Source organism: Microcaecilia unicolor, chromosome 1, assembly GCF_901765095.1.
Source record: "Microcaecilia unicolor chromosome 1, aMicUni1.1, whole genome shotgun sequence".
NCBI classification, from domain to species: domain Eukaryota; kingdom Metazoa; phylum Chordata; class Amphibia; order Gymnophiona; family Siphonopidae; genus Microcaecilia; species Microcaecilia unicolor.
In genome coordinates this window covers 388,231,078-388,253,727 of record NC_044031.1, presented here as the reverse complement: position 1 = coordinate 388,253,727, position 22,650 = coordinate 388,231,078, and the positions used below count along the sequence as shown (strand labels likewise).

The 22,650-nt window shown below is 44.6% G+C and overlaps 1 protein-coding gene across 1 annotated transcript in view; it reads left to right on the top strand.

Moving 5' to 3' along the window:
• FAM227A (family with sequence similarity 227 member A) overlaps positions 1-22,650 on the top strand; it is a 263,367-nt gene that overhangs the window by 62,067 nt on the left and 178,650 nt on the right. The window contains exons 2-4 of the mRNA XM_030210759.1: positions 16,379-16,462; positions 20,810-20,914; positions 21,190-21,319. Of these exons, the coding sequence (XP_030066619.1) occupies positions 16,379-16,462; positions 20,810-20,914; positions 21,190-21,319 (319 nt within the window). The remainder of the gene's footprint in view (positions 1-16,378; positions 16,463-20,809; positions 20,915-21,189; positions 21,320-22,650) is intronic.

Below are 22,650 nucleotides of genomic sequence, written 5' to 3'. Positions count from 1 at the left end.
TTAGCTCGTCTCTCCTGCTTTGAGAGGATTAGTTTGGTTGTTTTATATATATATATATATATTCCTTTTTTGAAGCTATATCTTATTCATTATATGATATGATGGCTGAATTTCTGTATAAGTATATTTCACTTGGATTGTATTGAAAATTTAATTAAAAAAAGAAAAGAATTAACAATGAACTTCCTAATATATTGTGGGCCATCCAAGAGCCACAACAAACATTTCATTGCAAAACAAGGAAAATGCTCCTGCTCCAAAACTATGGGGGTCTTTTACTAAGGCGCGTTCACGTTTTTGGCACGCGCTAAAATTGTAGGTGCACCAACATTTAGAAATGCCAATGCATTCCTATGGGCGTCTCTAACATTTAGTGCGCCCACAATTTTAGCATGTGCTAAAAACGTGAGCATGCCTTAGTAAAAGATGCCTTATACTTGCCTTGTCTGGGGCTCTCTCCCAATCTAACAATTGACTTAATTGAGCTGCTCAGTAGTACCAGCACAAATGGGATTCTGCATTATTAATACAAGATCTTGCCATTTGGCTTGGTCTCGGCTCCTCGAGTCTTCATAAACTGCCTGATAGCAGTGGCTGACAGCCAATTTTGGGTGGTCCTGAGCCCAAAGTGGGTGGACACAAAATTTTCTCTCTGCCCTCGCCCCTTCCTACCCCCACTATCCATCCCCTCCCCCAGCACCTCCAAACTCAGAATATAAATACTTTAGCTCATGAGGATCCCCAGGCTCTGTCAGCTGACGACTTCCTCCGAAGACAGCCAGAACTCCCCTTTTACCAAGCTAGGCAGACAGCAGCAGCGGCAACTCCTTGAGCCACCAATGCCGGCATCCCAAGCATGCTTAGTTGTTGGTGGCTCAAGGAAGCTGCCACTGTGTACCTAGCTTAGAAGGAAGCTTTGACTGCCTTCAGAGGAGGTCCTTAGCTGGTGGGACTTGGGGATACCCAATAGCTACAGCAAGAGTCGGGGCTGGTGTTAGACATGGTAGGACCCAGAGCAGCAAATAAAGAAGCCCCCCCATTCCCTCTCATTACACCTGTCATTACAATCACACTGACAAACCCTCAGCAAATATGGAATAAGGGATCACAAATTAGAAATAAAAATATGTAGACAAACATTGAACTGAGAACCTGGGCATGTACTGCAACTGTGGAGAACTAAAAACAGAAATTTATTTATTTATTTATTTGTAACATTTGTATCCCACATTTTCCCACCTATTTGCAGGCTCAATGTGGCTTACATAATTCCGCAAGTGGTGATTACCAGTTCCGGATAGGAGAAATACATAGTTGAGGCAAAGGGACAGATTAGGTTAGGTTACAAGAGGAAAGTCCATCCTATGATAAGAGCTAAAGGTAATAGGTTAAACTTCAATCATGATAAAAAATAGCTTGAACAATTAGGATCATTAAACTGGAAATCAAGATAATTAGCAAAACAGTTGAGATATAGAGAATACATGTTGTATAATTTGAATTTGAGGAGTTATTGTATGCTTTCTTAAATAAATAAGTTTTCAATAGTTTACAGAAGGTCATGATGTCATGTGTTATTTTTATGGATTTTGGTAATTCATTCCAAATTTGCGTGCATATGTAAGAGAATCTGGATGCATATGTTAATTTATATTTCAGTCCCTTACAGTTTGGGTAGTGGAGATTCAGGAATGTTCGTGATGAGCTGGTAGAGTTCCTGGTTGGTAGGTCAATAAGGTCTGACATATATCCTGGAGCCTCACCGTGGATTATCTTATGAACCAGGGTGCAAACCTTAAAAGTGATCCGTTCTTTTAAAGGAAGCCAGTGTGGTTTTTTTCTCATAAGGGACTAGCACTTTCATATTTCATTTTGCCAAATATGAGTCTGGCTGAGTTCTGTGCAGTTTGAAGTTTTTAAATAATTTGTTCTTTGCACCCAGCATAGATGGCATTGCAGTAGTCTAGTTGGCATAACACCAATGATTGCACCAGTCTGCAGAACGCTTTTCTACTGAACACAATAAAAAGACATCCGTTATGCACATTTCCCAAGCTAACATATTTCAGTTAATAAATTCAAAATAAAATGCCTTTTCTACCTTTGTTGTCTGGATATTATATTTTTCCATCATGTTGGTTCCAGTTTCTCTGTTCTGCTTTCCTGTCTGTCTTCTGCTAATTCTCCTTCAAGCAACTGCTGGCCATTTGTCTTTTCTTCTCTTTCCTGTCTTGTTCCTTTCCCTCTGACAATATTATTTTTCCATTTTAGCTCTTTCCTCGCTTTTTTTCTTTTCTGCCTATCTGTCCACTCAAATTTCACCCTCTTTCTAACCCCTTTCCTTCTATTTACTTTTCATATACCTATCAAATTTCTATCTCCTCCTTTCACCCACTAGCTCTCCTATTCCTTATCTCACTCCTTCCTCAGTCTTCCATTTCCTTTCAACTTCAATCTACTCCCCATTACGATATTTCTACCCCCTGTAATCACTATCCGCCTCTCATTCAATTCCTCACCACCTCCTCTCATTCATTTCCTTGCCACCCCCTACCCCTTGGCCTCTCTCACATGTTTCCACCATTCACAGTGTCTGCCTCTCTCCACCCTTCTAGCCCAGCATCTGCTCCCTTGTTCTTCCCATCCCAGCATCTTTCAGTCCCTTCTCTCTTATTTCTTGCCTGCTTCCCTGTGGTCCAGCATTTCACCCTCTCTCTTCCCTCCCACCCATAGTCCAGCATCTCTCCCTCACTCTCTTCTGACCCTGGGTCCAACAACTCTCTCCTCCCTTCCCTCCTGTGCAGCATCTCCCCTCTCATGTCCAATATCACTCCCTCTTTTTATCCTCTTCTCTCACTCCCTTGCTTCCCAAGACTAACATCTCTTTGCGCTCCCTGCAGCATCTCTCCATCGCTCCCTCCCCTCCACCACCATGTACAACATTTCCCTGTCTCATTCCTCTCTCCCCTGTGTAGCATCTCTCCCTCGCCTCCTCCCAAGTCCAACATTTCTTCCTCTTGTCCTTCACTTTTCCTATGCAGTATTTATGCCTCCTTTCCTCCCAGCTTCAACATTTCTTCCTCTCTTGTCCTTCACCCCTCCTGTGTACCATCTCTCACTCTCCCACCCCACCACACCCTACATCCAATAATTTTCCTTCTTCCTCCCCCTCTGTGCAGAATTTCTCCTCCCTTCCCATCCACTCCCAGCAGCATCTCCCTCTCTGTGACGCATCTATCTTCAAAGAAAGGTCACCAGCAGCATGTAAGAATCACAGCTGTTACTGCCAGTTGACCCAGAAGCCTTCTCTCTGTCACGTTCCTTCCAGGTTGTAAAACAGGAAATTGCACAGAATTGGGGAGAACACAGCAGAGGGAAGGCAACCTGGTCAGCCGGCGGCAGCAACCCTTTTTTGAAGACAGATGCTTTGCAGAAAGGGAGATGTAAAACAGCAGTGCCGTGGGAACCTAGCTTGCTCTTCAGTGCCACCAACGGCGTTGGGAAGGGTGAACCCCTGCTGGCTGTTCCCAATCCCAAACTGGGTGGGCCGAGACCCACCTGTAGCTACGCCCCTGCCTGATAGTGGTAGCTGCAGTGCTCCCCAAGTGGAGCATACACGTCTTCCCCTACCTTGACTGGTTAATCAAGGCAGCCTCCCGAGAGCCAGCATAGACCGCAATTCTGTCTGTCATACATCTCTTAGAACTCCTCGGTTTTGTGATAAATTACCTGAAATGACATTTTCAGTCAGTTCAGACCTTAAAGTTAATCTGGGCTCTCCTGGAAACTACTCAGGATCGAGCCTTCCTCCCTCAGCCAAGAGCAAACAATATAATACATCTCTCCACTCAGATTTCCAGATCCACCCAAGTATCTGCTCATCACAATCCACTGTTCTTGTTCAAAATAGTGTCACAATAATAAGTTCTTGGATGTTGAAATATAAATTTAAAATTAAACACTGATAAAACTGAATTCTTATTACTGGATAATAAACCAGATCCATTGACCAATCATATTTTAATAGATCAAAATAAATATCCACTGTCACCTGCCATTATTTTGAGTTTACTTAGATCAAACATTATCACTTGAATTTCATGTCAGTGTTTTGATAAACTTTTATACAGTGCCTCAGTGATGTCTGTCGTCCACCACCCTTACAGGCTTTATGTGGTGACAAATGTTAACATCAACCTCTTCATTGGCCTGATTTTCTCTTTTACAGGCTATTTAAACTATAGTTTATAAAAACTTTAGTTTATAAAAACTTTTACACTTATCTTAGTTATTCTGTGATACGCTCGAGTCCGACAGAATAACTAAGATAAGTGTAAAAGTTTTTATAAACTATAGTTTAAATAACCTGTAAAAGAGAAAATCAGGCCACTGAAGAGGTTGATGTTAACATTTGTCACCACATAAAGCCTGTAAGGGTGGTGGACGACAGACATCACTGAGGCACTGTATAAAAGTATATAAATGTTATAAGAAGATATTGATTGCTGAAAAAATTTTTTGAAAAATTTTTTGAATAACATTGAACCATATAGTTGGTGAAGAAATATAATATATACTGTTGATTGGACACTGGCAATTGTGAGTGATATATCTTGACCAGTCTAATTGTCATTTGAAGTGGCCAATTATTGAGAGTGTTTTGATAAAAGCACTTTTTTTTCTGATGAGGAAATTGAGAAGAATCAAAAAATTTTTTGAGGGAACAATTTAGACTATTTGTGCAATCCTTACTATTATACAAATTAGTTTATTATAATTTTTTATATATGGGACTTCTAAACAAATTATTTAAAAAATTGCAGACAATCCAAAATACAGCAGTGAGATTAATTTTTTTTTTTATAAATACCAGTGCTTTTTTTGTAGGAAAAAATGTACCGTTACTCATTATGGGCGGGGTCACCACCTATGGCTCTGCCCCTATGATAGCCACACCCACATTAGCCACACCCCTTATACCAGCCATGGCACATGCATCATTGAAAATATTATACCAGTATAGGAGAAAAAAATAACTTGTGATTTTTTTTCATTATAAATAATTTCTGTAAGCTGTTACAGCTCCAGTATACCCAGTGCAAAATAAGACAGCAGATGTAAATTCTCAAATTGGACATATTCCAAACACTAAAATGAAAATAAAATGATTTTTTCTACCCTTGTCTGGTGACTTTGTTTTTCTGATCATGTTGGTCCCAGTCTCTGATTCTGCTGCTCTCTATCTGTGTCACGTCTGTGGTTGTGACCACCCTCAGACTTACCTTATTTCTGGGAATCAGTGTCTGTGCTGGTTTCTGTTTACTTCTGAGTTGGCTCTGTTTCTGTCTCTGGGTGCTGGCCACTTCCAGCATGGCGCTGATTGCCTCAGTATACTGCACCTGTGTGGGTTTAACCTCTCTGTGCTTCAGTATACTGTTCCTGAGTTAGCTCTATCTCTGTCTCTGTGGGCTGGCTGCTCTAATGGCTTCACTACTCTACACTTGTGTGTATTGGGCCTCTCTGTACTTCAGTGGGCTGTTCCTGAGGTAGCTCTGTCTCAGGCTGGGTGGGCTGGCTGCTTCCAGCCTGACACTAATTACCTCACTAGACTACACCTGTGTGGGTTAGGTCTCTCTGGGCTTCTGTATGCTCCCTGCCTGTGGCCTGAAGGGGTGACCTCATCTGTCAGGGCCTTCTTAAGGAACTGGTGTTCTAGTCTTCATTGCCTTTGCATTGCCAATGCCTACGCAGTGCCTTAGGTCCCAAGGTTAGTGTGCTGTTTGCGCAGTTAGCTTTCCTTGTCTTTTCTTGTGGGCTTCCAGCCCTTCTGCTTTGCTAGTTACTATCACCTGTGGGCCTTGCCTTCTGGCTCAGGGTATTATTGCTCTGTGGGCTTTCTGCCCTTCTGTGTTTATTGCTCTGTGGGCTAGTTCCAGCTCTTCTGTGTCTATTGCTCTGTGGGCTAGTTCCAGCTCTTCTGTGTCTATTGCTCTGTGGGCTTCCAGCTCTTCTGTGCCCATTGCTCTGAGGGCCTCCACTCTATCTGCGTATATCCCTTTATCTGTGGGCTTCCAGGCCTTCTGGGTGTATTATTCTCTGTGGGCTTCTTGCCTTTCTGTTATCCCTGTGCAGTGGCTCTGCTCCCTGTCTGAGGTTGGTTAGCAGCTGATGCTTCAGCCATTTCTCTCCTTTCTATCTGTTAGCTACTGTAGCTCCAGTCTTACCCTTCCTCTGGCAAGCGTATCTGTCATTCCCATTCCCTTGAGCTTAGCTTGTATGTAGCTCCTGTGTCCTCTTTCCTGCCAAGCTAAGCTTCCATGGACACCCTGCCTGCCTAGTGTTTGGGTGAACCCGGATCCAGTCAAGCTGTGCCAGTTTCCTGAATCCTGTGGGAGAAGCCTGCATTGAGTATCCTGTATCCTGCTTCTCAAGCCTGAACCCTGCTGTAGGACGTTGTTCCTGGATTCCTTGTTGTTTTCCTCTTCAGCTCCAGCCTAGCCACTCCAGTCCTGTCTACTTCAGCCCGTCTTAGGGTTGCCTGTCTCCTGCTGGGTGGTTTTGCCTGCTGCTGCCACCTCCGTGACAGCGGCCCAAGGGCTCACATTTCCCTGGGAGACCTGACAATCTGTTCTCTTAACTCCATTTCCAGGGCTTCCTTTCCATTTATTTCTTTACTTCCCTCCTTTCTTCTTCATTTCTTGCCCTACATCCATAAGTAAAAGCTGGGTCCTCTGTGGACTTGACTGGAGGAGGTATAACGTGGATCCAACTTTTGCCTATTTTTGCCATCCATGTGCAATTTTTCTCCTCTCTTCCCTTTTCCTCATCTCAATCCATGTGCATCTTCTTCTTTTCTCTTTCCTCTCCTCCATCCATATCCAGCATTTCTCCTCTCTCTTCCCTCCCCTGTATCCATATCCAGCAATAATTCTCTCTCCCCTGTCCTCCATCCATGCCCCAAGCAAAAAAAAAATGGAGCCAAAAGACATCTTTCAGATGGTGTCCACAACAAAGTCTTTAATGGTTCAACATTTTTATTGATGACAAGTCAAAGGAAAAGCATCCGACAATATGAATACGCAGAAATTCAAAGCTGAGCCTGTACACCTTCAAAACAGAATGATATAGTCCGTCATCAAACTTTTAATATTTTATCCCCACCCCACCCCTCTATTTCATGTTTTATGTTTTAACAGTTTTATCAGGAAATGGCCTTTTACATTAACATACTCTGCATTTAAGAACATATTGTAAACATCCCTAATACACATAACAGACTACTTAAACCAAATAGAATTCGGCAGGCCATCCCCACTATTCACCAACTTCTTCTTCTCCTCCCCAATCCCCCCTCCCCATGCCCCTTCCCTCCCCCCCCCCCCCCCCCCCGCAGCTCAGATCTCTCTACGACCCCCTTCCCCCCTCCCTCTTTGAACTGCTAATCCCCCCTCCTCTTATACTATGTTCCATCAACTTTGTTTTAACCTTATCCCCCAACCCATAACCCCCCTTACCCACACAAAATTGTAAGTTCGAGGGGATGAAACTAACGATCCAACATGAACATGAAAATTCATCAGCTATACCTTAACAGCCCCCCTTTACCCCCCTACCCTAAGCAGACTGCTACACAGGGTTCTCCCAAGGCCTGGACTCTGATAGCCCCCTGAACTCAATGTAAAGACATCCCTTTCCATGTTTCATCATGTTATTGAGAATTCCCCCCAAACTCCCCTAGTCAACAACCTCAACGCTTTATTACCAGTCCCCCCTCCCCCCCCACACAACCCAGTGCAATGCTCAACTACCTGCCACCATATCTGTCCACTCCATGGTAGCCTATTCAATATTTGACTGCGCGCCCTTGGTGATATCTTATTCAGATACGCCTCCCATACTTCCAAAAACCTCTGCTGCCTTCCCGGCAACACACACGCCCCCCTTAGCTTCCCAAGTCATTAATTCATGTAATTTATTCCTCCAATGCCAGAAGGAGGGGGGGGGGGGGTGATCCTGAGTCCAATATAGCAATATACACTTCCTCCCCAAAATGCAAGCCTTTCCCAAGAACACCTTTTCCCCTCTCGTACCCACCTGCCATAACCCAATAGAGCTAAACAAAGCTTTTTCATAAGTTAGCGTAAACTTACACCCCAGTACTTCCTGCAAAAACTGGGATATTGCAGACCAATACGGAATCACCTGCCTACGTTGCCACAATCCATGGAATAATGTAGCCTCATCCCTTTTACATTTAAGGCATCCCTGCATATCAACTATCCCTGCATGAAAGGCCTGTTTCTGTGAAACGTACGCCCTATGTACTGACCTAAAATTGCACTCCTGCAACTCAGCACTATGCACCAGTTTATTACCACTCTGAAGGGCCTCCCGTAACAACTTCGGAGAAACCGGCCTTCCCACATCTTTACTCCACCTATCTGCAACCACCTGCAGATCCTGTACCTGAGCCTTCTTACCCAGTTCTTTATGAAACCATGAAATTTAAATATGGCCCACTGCACCTCCTTCCAGCAATTCTCGCAGTTGCTCTCCAAACCTGGCCAACAAAGAATCTTTCGACAATAATCGTACATAGTGAGCTAACTGAGAATAAGCAAACATCCCCGAAGGACCATGCACACATAGTTCCACAAATGCCGTCTGCGTCATAAGAGAGCCATCCTGCAAAATTAAGTTTTCCAACCTAAGCACCCCTTTTTCTTTTAATTGTTGAAATACTTTATTTTCCCTGCCCGGCAGAAAGTCTGTATTCCCCTGCAGAGGAACCCAGAGAATGTAGTAAAACCAGTTAGCTTAGCGGGGTTTTAAAAAGGTTTGGATCACTTCCTAAAAGTCCATAAGCCATTATTAAAATGGACTTGGGGAAAATCCACTGCTCATTTCTAGGATAAGCAGCATAAAATGTATTGTACTGTTTTGGGATCTTGCCAGGTACTTGTAACCTGGATTGGCCACTGTTGGAAAAAGGATTCAGGGCTTGACGGACCTTTGGTCTGTCCTAGTATGGCAATACTTATGTACTTATCTAACTGGTGAACATACAAGTCCATTTTAACTTTGCCCACCCAGCTCGTCTGCAGTTTACTCATAATGGTGCTCAGAAACTTTTTGATTCAGCATTGGAAGCTGCCAAATATGTGAACCAGATGGAGAAAGCTCAGGTTATTTCTTCTCCCTGGGTGTATTTCCCTAATTCTCATGCTGGTTCTACAGATATGACCCTATAGAGACAATATTGACCGTATTTTTTTCTGCTGGCAGTGGTTGAGCTTCTGGTATATTGGAACTGCCTGCATTATGGCTACTCTGCAGTCTTCAGGTAGCCAGCCTTTGTTGGATTATTTCCTGAGAGGTTCTTAAGCAGTGGAGTGGAGGATTTGGGGAGTACCCCAGGATTCATGTGACTATTACTCTGTGTTCTTTGGTGGACCCTACTGCTTTTCTTTTACCTACTGTACTCAGAGTGTATGGACCCGCTGTAGATACGTCAGGGCTGTGAGGTGCGGCCTACAGAGGGGTTCTAGATCATCTCCTGTGGCATCATTTTCACTTCGCTGTCATCCAGCTGATGGAGTACCTGTTTGAGCTACTGAACGGTGACCGTCTCTCACTTTATATCATTGGCAGAGTAACCATCATAGAGAACCCTGATGTGGATGGTATTTGGACTACTAGTGGACCTTAAGTGGGGAGTGTTCACTCTCTGATTAAAAGACATAAAATACTTCCTCAATAAAAGATGAGCCTCCATAGCATTTTTGCAAGAGACTCATCTTGATGAAGCAGAACATACCAAGCTTTCCAGATGGTGGGTCAGCAATTATTTTCATGTGCCTGGCTCTGGGAAGAAGGCGGGAGTGATCATACTGTTGCGCAAGGGTCTTCAGGTGCTCACTCAGAAAGTGATTTCAAAGCCCCAGGGCCTGATGGATATACCAATAGATTCTATAAAAGCTTTAAGAAAATATTAACACCCTTATTGACACGAGCTCTGAATGCGATAGAGCAGACAGCACTGCCCCAATCTTGACGTCTAGCTCATATAAGCGTGCTTCTGAAACCTGGGAAAAATCCAAGGCAATGTGGATCATATCGCCCTTGTTAGATACCGATTACAAAATATTGACTAAGATCTTAGCTAGGCGGCTGCAGAGTTTAATGCCGAACTTAGTACAAGATGATCAAGCGGGATTTATAGAGGGCAGACAAACATTCGATAACATTAGAAGAGCTATCCATCTTATCCATGAGGCCAATAGCACATGACAACCAACGCTAGTTCTCTCCCTCGACACAGAGAAAGCGTTTGATAGGGTGCATTGGCCCTATATGTTTGAGGTGCTGACGAAGATGGGAATGACAGGCCGCTATATAACGTGGCTGCAGCACCTATATGATAAACCATTAGCTGCACTGATCATCAATGGGGAATGGTCGAACATGTTCTAGCTGGAAAGGGGGGCACACCAGGGTTGCGCTCTGTCTCCGCTGCTCTTTGCTCTCACACTGGAACCCCTGGCCCAAATAATTAGATTGCAAACCAACATACAGGGCATTCGTATAGGACGCAGGGAACATAAAATCATGTTATTTGCAGACGATATCTTGTTGACCATGATAGACCCCCAGAGCTCATTAGAGGGAGTTGAACAATGTTTACAACAATTTGGAGTACTATCAGGCTTCAAGATTAACACGTCTAAATCAGAAATAATGGGATTAAATTTAACTCAGGAAGCTATTAAGCAGTTAAAACAACAATTTCCGTTTAGATGGACAATATGCTATCTGTGATATTTGGGAGTCAATCTGACACCCAATCTGCAGGATTTGTTTGAAGTAAATTTCCCCTCTAAAACACGAGAGCTTTTTCAAGAATTAGATCAATGGGAAGGGATGGAGCTATCTTGGATGGGGAGGATACAGGCTATAAAAATGATGATATTGCCTAAGATCTTATACTTATTTTTAGCAATGCCGCTACCAATCCCTAACATCTTTTTTAGGCAATTAAAACGTAAAACGTTTGCACTTATATGGAGGCATTAGCCACCACGAGTAAGAGCAGAGATGATGTATTTATCTAAGGGAAAGGGGGGAATGGGAGTACTAAATTTCTACAGATATTTTCAAGCAGTGCAGTTGAGGATGTTAGTAGCATGGATTCAGGATGACATGAAACCATGGCTGCAAATTGAAAAACATTGGATAGGGCTTAATCAACCAACTACACTACTATGGCTACCTAGGGCATGTATTCGAGCAATGGCGGCACTTTTGCCTATGGTGGTACGGTTTCCCCTACTAACTTGGAGTGAAGTCCATCAACAATTTTGTCCCAATAGACAATATTTTCACAAAATGCATATCCGGGGTGCTCCGGGGTTTGTATGGGAAGAAGGAGACAAAGTATATAAAAGATGGGAACAGAGAGGCCTGAAACAACTGGGACAATTATGGGAAGAAGGGACATATTGCACATATGACGACTTGCAGGAAGAGTTTGATCTCCCACCACTGCACTCCTTCCACTATACAAGGGTAAGAGATTATATTTCCCGGAAAGCAAAGTTGGAGTTACAAATAGAAGAGACAGAGATAGATAAAATGGGCAATGGGAGGGGGGAGCGCTAAGGGATGTGTTTTACGAATATATGCAGCACTGTTGACACTTAAGAATCCAATTTTGAAATACACATGGAAAGGGGAGCAAGATGCAGGGACCAATCATGATAGCCATGGCTGGGAGGGAGCAATAGGCTCATTATTAAGAGTATCTGTAAGTAGCGCTATGATAGAAAATGGTTATAAGATGCTGTATCGCTGGTATTACATTCCCGATCGACTGGCTAAAATGTTTACGGGAGTGTCAAACCAGTGTTGGAGAGGCTGCCCGGGAGTAGGAGATATGTTACATAGATGGTGGTCTTGCCCAAAGATAAAGAACTATTGGGAGGAGTTGCTTAGATTACTTGAACAAATATTGGGAAGAGTTTTTACCCGAGGACAGTTGACCATTACTTACTGCATTTTCATCCATAAGGACTGTCACCCATGATACATCGGTTGGCCTCTACTTTCTTGGTGGCGAGCATGATAACTTTAGCCTCAGCATGGAAGAGACAATTGGCCCCGCCAACGATAAAAGTGATACATAAAATGGACTGCTTATACCAGATGTCAAAAATGACGGCGATTTGCAATGGGCAAATAACCCAATTTTTTAAAATTTGGGACAAATATAAAGGGTGAAGGTCTTGGGCCGGGGTGGCACTCGATGCCCCGCAACTAGTGGTACCACCATTATGAGTACTCTGGACATTGAGCAACGCTTTCGTATAAAAGCATTCAAAATAGAGGACATAAGACCAGGACAACTGCATTTGAAAGAGTGGGGGGGGGGGGGGGGGGAAGAGGGTAGTTGAGGGGAACAGGGAGGGAGGAGGGTTGGGAGGTGGGGTAAAAGGAGTATTTGTTATATGATATATTGAGAAATATGTTAAATATGTTGTTAACTGATAACGTGTTGTTTTACGCTATGAATCTAAGAATTTATAAATAAAGATTAAAAAAAGAAAGAAAGAAAGTGATTTCAGACACTAAAGGCAGATTTGTCAAAGCAATAGTCATTTAATCGGATAAACTGTGTATTATGTAATGTGTGTGCACCTAACCACTAAGACAAACAATTTTACAACATGTTGAAGAATTTGCAAACTTGTGAGAATCTGCCTTTAATTGTGGGGAGTAATTTTAATGAAGTGCATGACCCACATTTGGACAGGTTACAGCCCCCGGGGCAGGTGTCATCTGCCCCTTAGGTGGGGATCTCTAGAATCTGTGCAGCCCTGGACATGGTGGAAGCCTGGCAGGTCTTACATCCCACTGAGTGTGACTTTACTCATTTATCCTGGGTGCATTCCACCATGTACAGGATTGACTATTTGCTGCTTACTTGAGATCTCTTTACCAAGGTGGAGACTGTAACCATAGGGCCCACTGAGATATCTGATCAAGCCTGGGTGGAACTGGTGACAGGTTTCTTGGAACCACACAGAGATCCTAAATGTGATTTTTTAATTGCTAAGTGGAAAACGTATAAGCAGATCAATCAAGAACATCTCACTGACCCTATTCTGTACTGGGAGATGGCCAAGGTTGTTCTCCAAGGAAAAATTATATCTTACTCTAGCTTTCAGAAGTAGGCGGAACAATGAAATATTGCGATTGGAAAAGAGGGTCACCCAATTATGTCAGCAATATGGGAGATCTCATTCCATATATCATAAGACATTATTATTAGAAGCTCAACAAGTTTTAAACTCTTTTATTCATCAGTCTGCACAGCGGCCTATCGCTTATTATATTTATCATTTATATAAATACATGAACAAAGGTAGTAGACTGATGGCTCAGCTGGCAAAACGATCTAGAGGACACACCAAAATCTTAATCTTGCGTGATGTTGGCACATACTGATGTGGCAATTAATACAATATTTCACAATTATTATTCCTTTCTCTATTCTAACTTGGTACAGGCTCCATTAGATAGTGGTAGCTATTTGTCTAGCTTAGGTCTTCCAAAGATCTCGGCTAGTGACTTAGAGAAACTGAATGTACCAATTCAGCCTGAAGAGGTTGAATGGGCAATCAGGTAGAGCCCACTGAACAAGACACCAGGACCAGATGGTTTCAAGAGGGAGTTTTATAAACTGCTTCAGTATAGTGTCGTGCCAGTTTTAACTGCATCCTTTCATGATACTATTGCCAGAAGCTTCCTACCCGATAACCTCAATATGGCACAAATCATTGTTCTGTTGAAAACGGGCAGAGTTGCAGAGAGACCTGAGTATTACCGCCCCATCTTGCTTTTAAATTTTGAAGCTAGACTCTTCTCTAAAGTCTTGGCGAATCGGTTTGCACAGGTCTTACCCCCTTCATAGCAGAATTCCAGTGGGCTTTGTTCAAGGTCGTGTGATTTCTAAAAACATCAGAAGGATCCTATCAGCCCTGGAGTCGACACGGGTTGAGGAGGCCCCATCATTGTTCATTAGCTTCAATGCTGAAAAAGCATTTGACCAAGTAGTGTGGGGCCCATCACTGCTCATTAGCTTTGAATCTGAAAAAGCATTTGACCAAGTAGTGTGGGGCTTTCTTTATAGGGTGCTTGAAGAGTATGGAATTCAAGGCTCTTTTGTAGATGCAATAACTGCACTTTATCTTCAGCTACACTATGTGCAAATCATGGGAGCCAACTTTTCAAAATTATTGGGGGTGCTGTTGAAATGTGCTGAGAGCTCTTTTAGATATTTAGGCATTCGTATGTCTCGTGATCCCTGTCAGCTATATAGCCTGAACATAACTAAATTTCTCCAGGATACTAAAGGGCAACTGGAACAATGGACTCATTTGCTACTTTCAGTGATGGGTAAAATTCAGTTATTCTGTATGGTCATTTTTCTCTAGTGGCTCTATGTCCTGCAGGGTCTTCCGATCTACTTTTCAAATAAAGATATCGCAGAGCTGCAACGATTGCTTAGTCAGTTCTATTAGTCAGAGAGGAAGCCGAAAATGAGATGGCATTATCTTGTCAGGCTGTGGAAAATGGGTAGTTTGGGTATACCTGACATGCTTATTGCGTTATCTTAGGGACTGGTTTTTGGGGTCTACGTTATACACTGCCTTTCCTTTGATTGGGCTTTCTTCTGGCCTTTGCACCCTCTCTGTCTTTTACATGCCTGTCTTCCTAATATTCTGGCTAAATTTAAACATAGTTTACTACTGCACCCGTTGTGGCATCTATGGTGGGTTTGTTGTATTTATGGGATCAGAATCCCAACAGTGGTTTGTTTTTACCCTTGGTTGGCAATACGGATTTTCCACCTGGATTGGACCGGGTGGGGGGTGTTTCAGGGATGGAAATCTCAGACATTGTCCTGTTAGAGCACTTGCTGCAGGAGGATGATGCCGTCATGTCCTCGGTCAATTTGCAGCGATGGCTCTCAGTTATGTTGTATGATAGATTTGCTTTCATGCAGATCTTGCATTGTTCTGCCAGTTTGTCCCCTCAGTTTAACAGTCATCTGAGAGAATTTCTGGAGAGGGATGCAGTTGGCCACATTTCTCTCTTGGTTTAACAGGTAATTAAGTAAGAGAATGCCTTTGCAAATCTATACATCGTTATTGGAGGCTTGGAATAGAGCTTTAGGATGCCCGGTTTTGACATCAATTGATCAAAGCACATTTCAATCTATAGCAGCTTTTGTTCACAGTGCTGACCTGCAGGAATGTCAATATTGGGTGATCCATCAGGCCTATTTTTCACAGCAGCAAGATTTTCCATTCGGGTTGTACTGACACTCCTCTATTCCTCAAATGTAATCTTCAAAACAATACTTTTATCATGGCTTGTGGCTTTTTAGGCGCCTACAGGCCTCCTGGAGGGCTGTTTCGCCTGTCTACAGTGTCTGCTCAGGCATCCCTTGCACTGGTCGGTGGAAGGGATTCTACTGAACCAGTGTTCCTTGTTTGGGGCTAGGGGTAAGGGTAAATGTTATCTTTTGCACAAAGCATACATGGTGGGGAAGAAATGCATCCTTAATCATTGGTTACAAGACAAGCTTCTTACATTCTGGGGAAATAAACTACATACCCTGATGCAGTGTGAATCTTCTGGGGCTCGATGTGATCCTATGAGGTAAAAACATGTTCTGTTCTTGTGGAAGCCCTACCTGTACTCAATATCATCCAAAGCGAGAAGCCAAGATTTAAATGCTTTTCAGGATTTTTCGCGGGTATCCTAATAGTCTGGGGGATAGGGTTGGGTTAGTTTTTGGAGGGCTCAAAGTTATTAGAACACAGACCTTGAGAAGATTTGAAGTTTTTCTCTGTTAAGTCCTTGGGGTTAGTATGTTTGGGGGGGGGGCTTTCCAGTTAAGAGAGGGGATTGTTTATGTTGCCTCTGCATTCTGTTCCATTCCTGTTTTGCTTTCTTTGTATTTACCTTGCATATTTGTTCAATACAAAAATTCTTTAATAAGAGCTATTAGTTTACTTTTACTCTTACATAGTCCCTCTATGGGTTCTTTTATCAGATGGATTTAGATTTCTTTTGATTGTAAGCACAAGCAGCAGCATATTCATGCAAATCATTCACAAGTTTCCAAGCTTCCCAAATCAGGGTTTTGGTTATCATGATCTCCCTGAGAAAATTTGCTGACAGCAGAACACCTCTTCTAAATGAGCTGAGTCCATCTATCTTTTGGTCTGCTGTACATACATACATTCTTGTAATTATTTGACCTTTTGGCATTTGTTTTTTGTTTTTGTTCTTGGCCACATGCACTGTGAAGGAACTGCCCCAGTTTCTCAGCACTCCGGCTGTCCAAGCCATCCTTCTGGGAAGCTTCTGGTGGATCTTTCTCCAAAAGTATCAGGTAAATCTGGGCTGGGGATTACTCTCAGGGTGAGGGTGGGGCATTGCAAGGCTTGAATGAAGGAATGGGATCTGAAAATGTGTGCCCCATTCCCTGGCAGCTAATATCAATTATCCAAGCACTCTTCAAGTAAAAATCCCATGAGGGAATAAAACAGATTCAGTAGTCTGCACAGGGCTGTCTATGAATCTGTTACTTTAAACAGATTCATGTCATTCTCTGAGGACAAGCAGGACATTAATTCTCACAAGTGGGTAATGTGGCGCAGCGTTGTCCAGTCCGGGCTTTATGACAAGCCAAAAGAACTTTTGTGGAATGCGAGACATGCTTCACTGCGCATGTGTGGGTGCCTTCCCGCCTGCTGCTTGTGCGCGGCTACCGCAGTTCTTTATTTACCACAGTGAAGAGAGGACAGTGTCTCTGACTTCTCTTCATGCCCGGTCTGAAGAGCTTCATTTATGGTGCCTTTCAGCATTTTTTCAGTGGTTTTTCACTGGTTTGGGGGCATTTACTACTACTTAACATTTCTAGAGCGCTACTAGGGTTACGCAGCGCTGTACAGATTAACAAAAAGGACAGTCCCTGCTCCAAGGAGCTTACAATCTAATGGGCGAAATGTCAAGTAGGGGCAGTCCAGATTTCCTGAATAGAGGTATGATGGTTAGGTGCCGAAGGCGACATTGAAGAGGTGGGCTTTGAGCAAGGCTTTGAAGATGGGCAGGGAGGGGGCCTGGCGTATGGGCTCAGGGAGCTTATTCCAGACATGGGGTGAGGCGAGGCAGAAAGGGCGGAGCCTGGAGTTGGCGGTGGTGGAGAAGGGTACTGACAGGAGGGATTTGTCTTGAGAATGGAGGTTACGGGTAGGAATGTAAGGGGAGATGAGGGTAGAGGGGTAGGGAGGGGCTGTAGATCGAGTGCATTTGTAAGTTAAAAGGAGAAGCTTAAACTGTATGCGGTACCTGATCGGAAGCCAGTGAAGTGACTTGAGGAGAGGGGTGATATGAGTGTACCAGTTCAGGCGGAAGATAAGACGTGCAGCAGAGTTTTGAACGGACTGAAGGGGGGGGGGGATAGATGGCAAAGTGGGAGGCCAGTGAGGAGTAGGTTGCAGTAGTCAAGGCGAGAGGTAATGAGAGAGTGGATGAGAGTTCAGGTGGTGTGCTCAGACAGGAAGGGGCGAATTTTGCTGATGTTATAGAGGAAGAAGCGACAGGTCTTGGCTATCTGCTGGATATGCGCAGAGAAGGAGAGGGAGGCATCAAAGATGGCCCCGAGGTTGCAGGCAGATGAGACGGGGACGATGAGGGTGTTATCAACAGAGATAGAGAGTGGAGGGAGAGGGGAAGTGGGTTTGGGAGGGAAGACAATAAGCTCGGTCTTGGCCATGTTCAGTTTCAAATGGCGGTTGGACATCCAGTTCGCAATGTCGGCTAAGCAGGCCGATACTTTAGCCTGGGTTTCTGCAGTGATGTCTGGTGTGGAGAGAGAAAGCTGGGTGTCATCAGCATAAAGATGATATTGGAACCCATGGGAGGAGATTAGGGAACCAAGGGAGGAGGTGTAGATTGAGAAAAGAAGGGATCCAAGGACAGATACCTGAGGAACTCCAACAGAGAGCGGGATGGGGGTGGAGGAAGAACCCTGAGAATGTACTCTGAAGGTATGGTGGGAGAGATAAGAGGAGAACCAGGAGAGGACAGAGCCCTGGAACCCAAGTGAGGACAGTGTGGCGAGAAGTAAGTTGTGATTGACAGTGTCAAAAGCGGCGGATAGTTCGAGGAGATTAAGGATGGAGTAGTGACCTTTGGATTTGGCAAGGAACAGGTCATTGCAGACTTTAGATTGTTTGTTTTTTCCCTTCTCATCCCGTACTTTTTTAGTTTATTTTGGTCCATTATTAAGTTTCCTTCTTTTCCATCCACTAGGCCGCATTTACGCCTGGCTTCTGGTCAGGTCTTTCCCATCTTTTTTTCCTGGTGCCTTGCCCCTTTTTTTCAGGCACCATCAAGCCTTTTGATTTAGTGTTGGAAGTTTTTCCATCCATGTCCTCTAAATCTCCCAGTGGCTTTAAGCACTGTACCGTGTGCAATTGGACAATCTCTAGCACAGACACCCATTCTGGGGTGTCTGCAATGTCTAGGGCCCGACCATAGCCCTGCTAACTGTGTCCTTTGTCTTTGTATGAAGAAAAGGAAACATCTATCCAGAGAGGCTCAATGAAAAAATAATTTTGGAGCCAAGCCTGGGTCCTCAACGTTGGCATCGGCATCGAGGTCAGCGACGTCTGCGTCAAAGACAGCATCGACATCAGGAGCATCGGTCCCTATGGCTGCCTCAAGACCCATAGACACTGGGAGCAGTAGTGTGTCAAGTGAGTCTCCACCTGCCTCGATGCCAACTGCTGGACAGGGCCCTCGGGACTGGCCAGCATCGGACCTGACCCCAAGGTGACGTGAGGATTCGACGTTGTCCTTGTTGGCACCGAGGAGTCTCAACACTGAGCTTCAGGCGATGGCCAAGAGGCACTGGTCATCCTCATCACATGGTGCTGGGAGCTCCAGGGCATTGAGGTACTTGGCACCTGAGAAGCATCGGCGCTGGGAGGATCGCTCCCCCTGTATCCAGAAGGTGCCATTGTGCCTGTCTCCAGGCAGCCAGGACCCAACTCCCATCTTGACCCTATCTGTTCTGCAGCCCTTTCTTGAAGCCGACACCCCAGTCTTCCCAGTGTCAGCCCTCAATGAGTATATCTGGGCCATGCTCCCTGAGCTGCTGTATAGAATCTTGCAGCGGTGTGCATCAGTGTCAGGGGTGCTTGCGCCTACCGCCCAGCCCGCCCTGGCCTCACCTGGCCCACAGCCTGTGGTGTGGCCGCCAGTGCCAAGTGCTGCCCTGGTGTTGACTGCCACCCAAGCTGGTACCCCCTTGGCATTGGTGGAGGAAGCTTCGCCGGAGTTGAGGTGGGAGATGACTCCTCAATGCCCCTCTCGAGGACATAACTCCTCAATGTCGAGGCAGGCTCGGTCTCAGGCCTCCCACGAGGAGTTTCTGACTGACACCAATGAAGAATGCTCATGGGAGTCAGAGGAGGATCCACGGTACTTCTCCTCAGATAAGTCCTATGGTATTCCCTCTGAACCCTCCCCTCCACTTGAAAGGAGAAAGTCTCCAGAGAGCCTTTTGTTCCCTTCTTTTGTAAAGGAAATGGCTGATGTTATTCCATTTCATTTGGAAGTGGAGGATGAGCCAAGGGCTAAGATACTTGAGGTCCTGGACTACATGTCTCCTCCTAGGGAGGCTGTGACTATCCCTCTCCACAAAGTACTCAAGGAAGTCTTCATTCAAAACTGGGAATTCCCTTTGTCGGTCCCTGTCATGCCCAAGAAAATTGACACCCAGTATCAGATTTATTTATTTGTTGCATTTGTATCCCACCTCTTTGCAGGCTCAAAGTGGCTCAAAGATCCACAGTACACCTGGTTTTGATGGGCCTCAGTTGCCTCACGGCTCCATGGTAGTGAAGTCCGCTCTCAAAAGAGCCAAAAGTTCTAGAGACTATACCTGGGTGCCCCCAGGCAGAAAAGCTAGAACCTTGGACTCTTTTAGGAGGAAAATGTTCCAGGCCACAGTGCTTGTGTCCCGTATACAATTGTACCAGCTCTTTATGAGCATCTATTACACTATTTACGGTGTGCAAGTTGATGGACTTAGCAGACTGTCTCCCACTGGAGCAGGCCGAGTCAGTGCGCCAGTTGGCCAAGCAGCAGAAGGTGTGTTGAAAATTCTTGGCCAGGGGCGCCTATGACACTTTTGACATGACTTCCAGGATCTTTGCTCAAAGTATAACAATGTGCAGACTCTCATGACTGTGTGTTTCACAATTGGAACCATAATGTACCAGAATAGGGTTGCAGAAATCCAGGACTAATTCAGAATTTCCTTCCTAGAACTGGGTAACTTGGCAGCTCTCTAGCTCTAACCATTAAGCCTCTTCATTTGAGGCATGTGCTTGCAGGGTTCCTCCTGCTTACTCACAACGTATTACTACCATCATGCCCACAGACAGGCTCTGTGCTTTCACTGCTACTTTCTGGAAAAGTGAAATGTTGGTGGGGGGGAGGGGGAGGGAGAGTGCAAGGGTGAGAAAATAAGTCAATCGTGGGAGAAATTGGGAAATCCTGGTATTGGGGCTCACAAATATATGTTTGCCTAGGACCCAATATAGTGTTAATCTGACCCTGCTCTCTCTCTCTCTCTCTTTCTTTCTTTCCCTAGACCCATAAGAACACTTTTCTGTGTATGCTTTTTCCCTCATGTGTGCTTAATTTTTTTTTCTCTCTTCTGTAGCCAGATCCCGAGAATCAGAGCCTACTGTTTGAGTACATTGCAGACAACTACGTTCGTCTCCTCCAAGAGGCCCGCTCATTTTTGTATGGAGACAGCCTACTACAAGTGAGGGAAACTGTGAGAGCCTTCAGCTTGCACCTTTAGCTAAATCTGTGCATAACCAGTTTGCCAAAAAAAAAAAAAAAATAACTGAAAAAATGTTACTGCTTGTTATTTATAGCAGAAAAGAATGACTGTGCCATATTCTGATCTTGGTAACCGGCCAATATGAATGAGATTTTGTGCCATCCAGTAGAGAACTAATAAAATGCAGGAACGGTGCACTGATAGAGCAGCTTCAGGTAAATCATGTGTTCTCTCCACTATATCTTTTCTCATAGGCTTTCCCATTGGTTGTGAGCCAGGCTATGTACAGCTGTTTTTGCTCCTCCTTCCCCCTGTCATGGCGCCAGTTTTACACCGATGACTTCAGGACCATGATTTGTAACACCATCTGGGAGTGGATAGGTGGTGAGTGGTGATACAAATGCCTTGCTTCTTTTCTGTGTAGTGCCTTGTCTTGGTATGTGTTACTCTGGTTGCTTGCACAGCCTCCTTCTCCCTGCTATATCAAGGCATATCATTCATCACATCCCAGCCTGAGGGTACATGCACTCTACCCTTATCAAAATGGGTTCAGGCAAGCTTATTCTACATAACAGTTACTTTTAATGCTATTAAACTACATTCATACAGCTCTTGATAGAGGTGATGAAATCCTGCTCTTGTCTTGACCTCACTTCAGCCTTCAACCTTGTCCACCATTCTACCCCCTTACATCATTTGGAAGTCTTAGGTATTTCAGGATTATTCCTACCTTGGTTTTATTCATATTTACAGTCTAGAAGACTTCAGCTCCAATGGGCTAAATATTTTTGTAAAGAATGTACTTAGATATATGGAGTCCATCAAGGCTCAGTATTAGGACCTATTCTTTTCAATATCTTTTTTTCTTCACTGGCTTTGCTGATTCAGACCTTAGGAACTTTTTTCCTATATCTATGCAGACAATATCCAACTTCTTTTTTTATTTTTTGTATCCACACATTTTTTAGTATTGTTTTATAAAGAGACTAGTAAAAAAGGCCCGTTTCTGAGAGCAATGAAACGGGCGCTAGCAAGGTATTTGTTTCCTGGAATGAATGTTTTGAAAGGGATTGTTATTTTAATTGTGTTGTGTTGGTAATGAATAATTGAGAGACACATGTCCAATGCAGGGGCGTATCTGGAATCCGGCGGTAGGGGGGGCCAGAGCCAGAGAGGGGGGGCACATTTTTGCCTCCCTCCCCCCCCGCCGCCGCCGCCTCTCTCCACCCCCTCCCCGCCGTCAACCCTCCCCCGTTGCTTACTTTTGCTGGTGGGGGGCCCCAACCCCCGCCAGCCAAGGTCCGACCCGCAATCTCCATATTTCGTCTTCCTCCGTGGCCATGTGCTTCAAGGAAGTAACGCTGCAGTGCTGATTGGTTGAATCCAGTTCAGCGTCTGACGTCGCAGCGACGTCAGACGCCGAACTGGATTCAACCAATCAGCACTGCAGCGTTACTTCCTTGAAGCACATGGCCACGGAGGAAGACGAAATATGGAGATTGCGGGTCGGACCTCGGCTGACGGGGGTTGGGGCCCCCCGCCAGCAAAAGTAAGCAGCGGGGGAGGGTTGACGGTGGGGAGGGGGGCCAGGGCGAAATCTGCCGGGGCCCAGGCCCCTGTGGCCCCACGCAGATACGCCCCTGGTCCAATGGGGTGGGGGGTGTAGTATGTGTGACACAGATAGTGAGAGAATCAGTGTGTTTGAAACAGTGTGT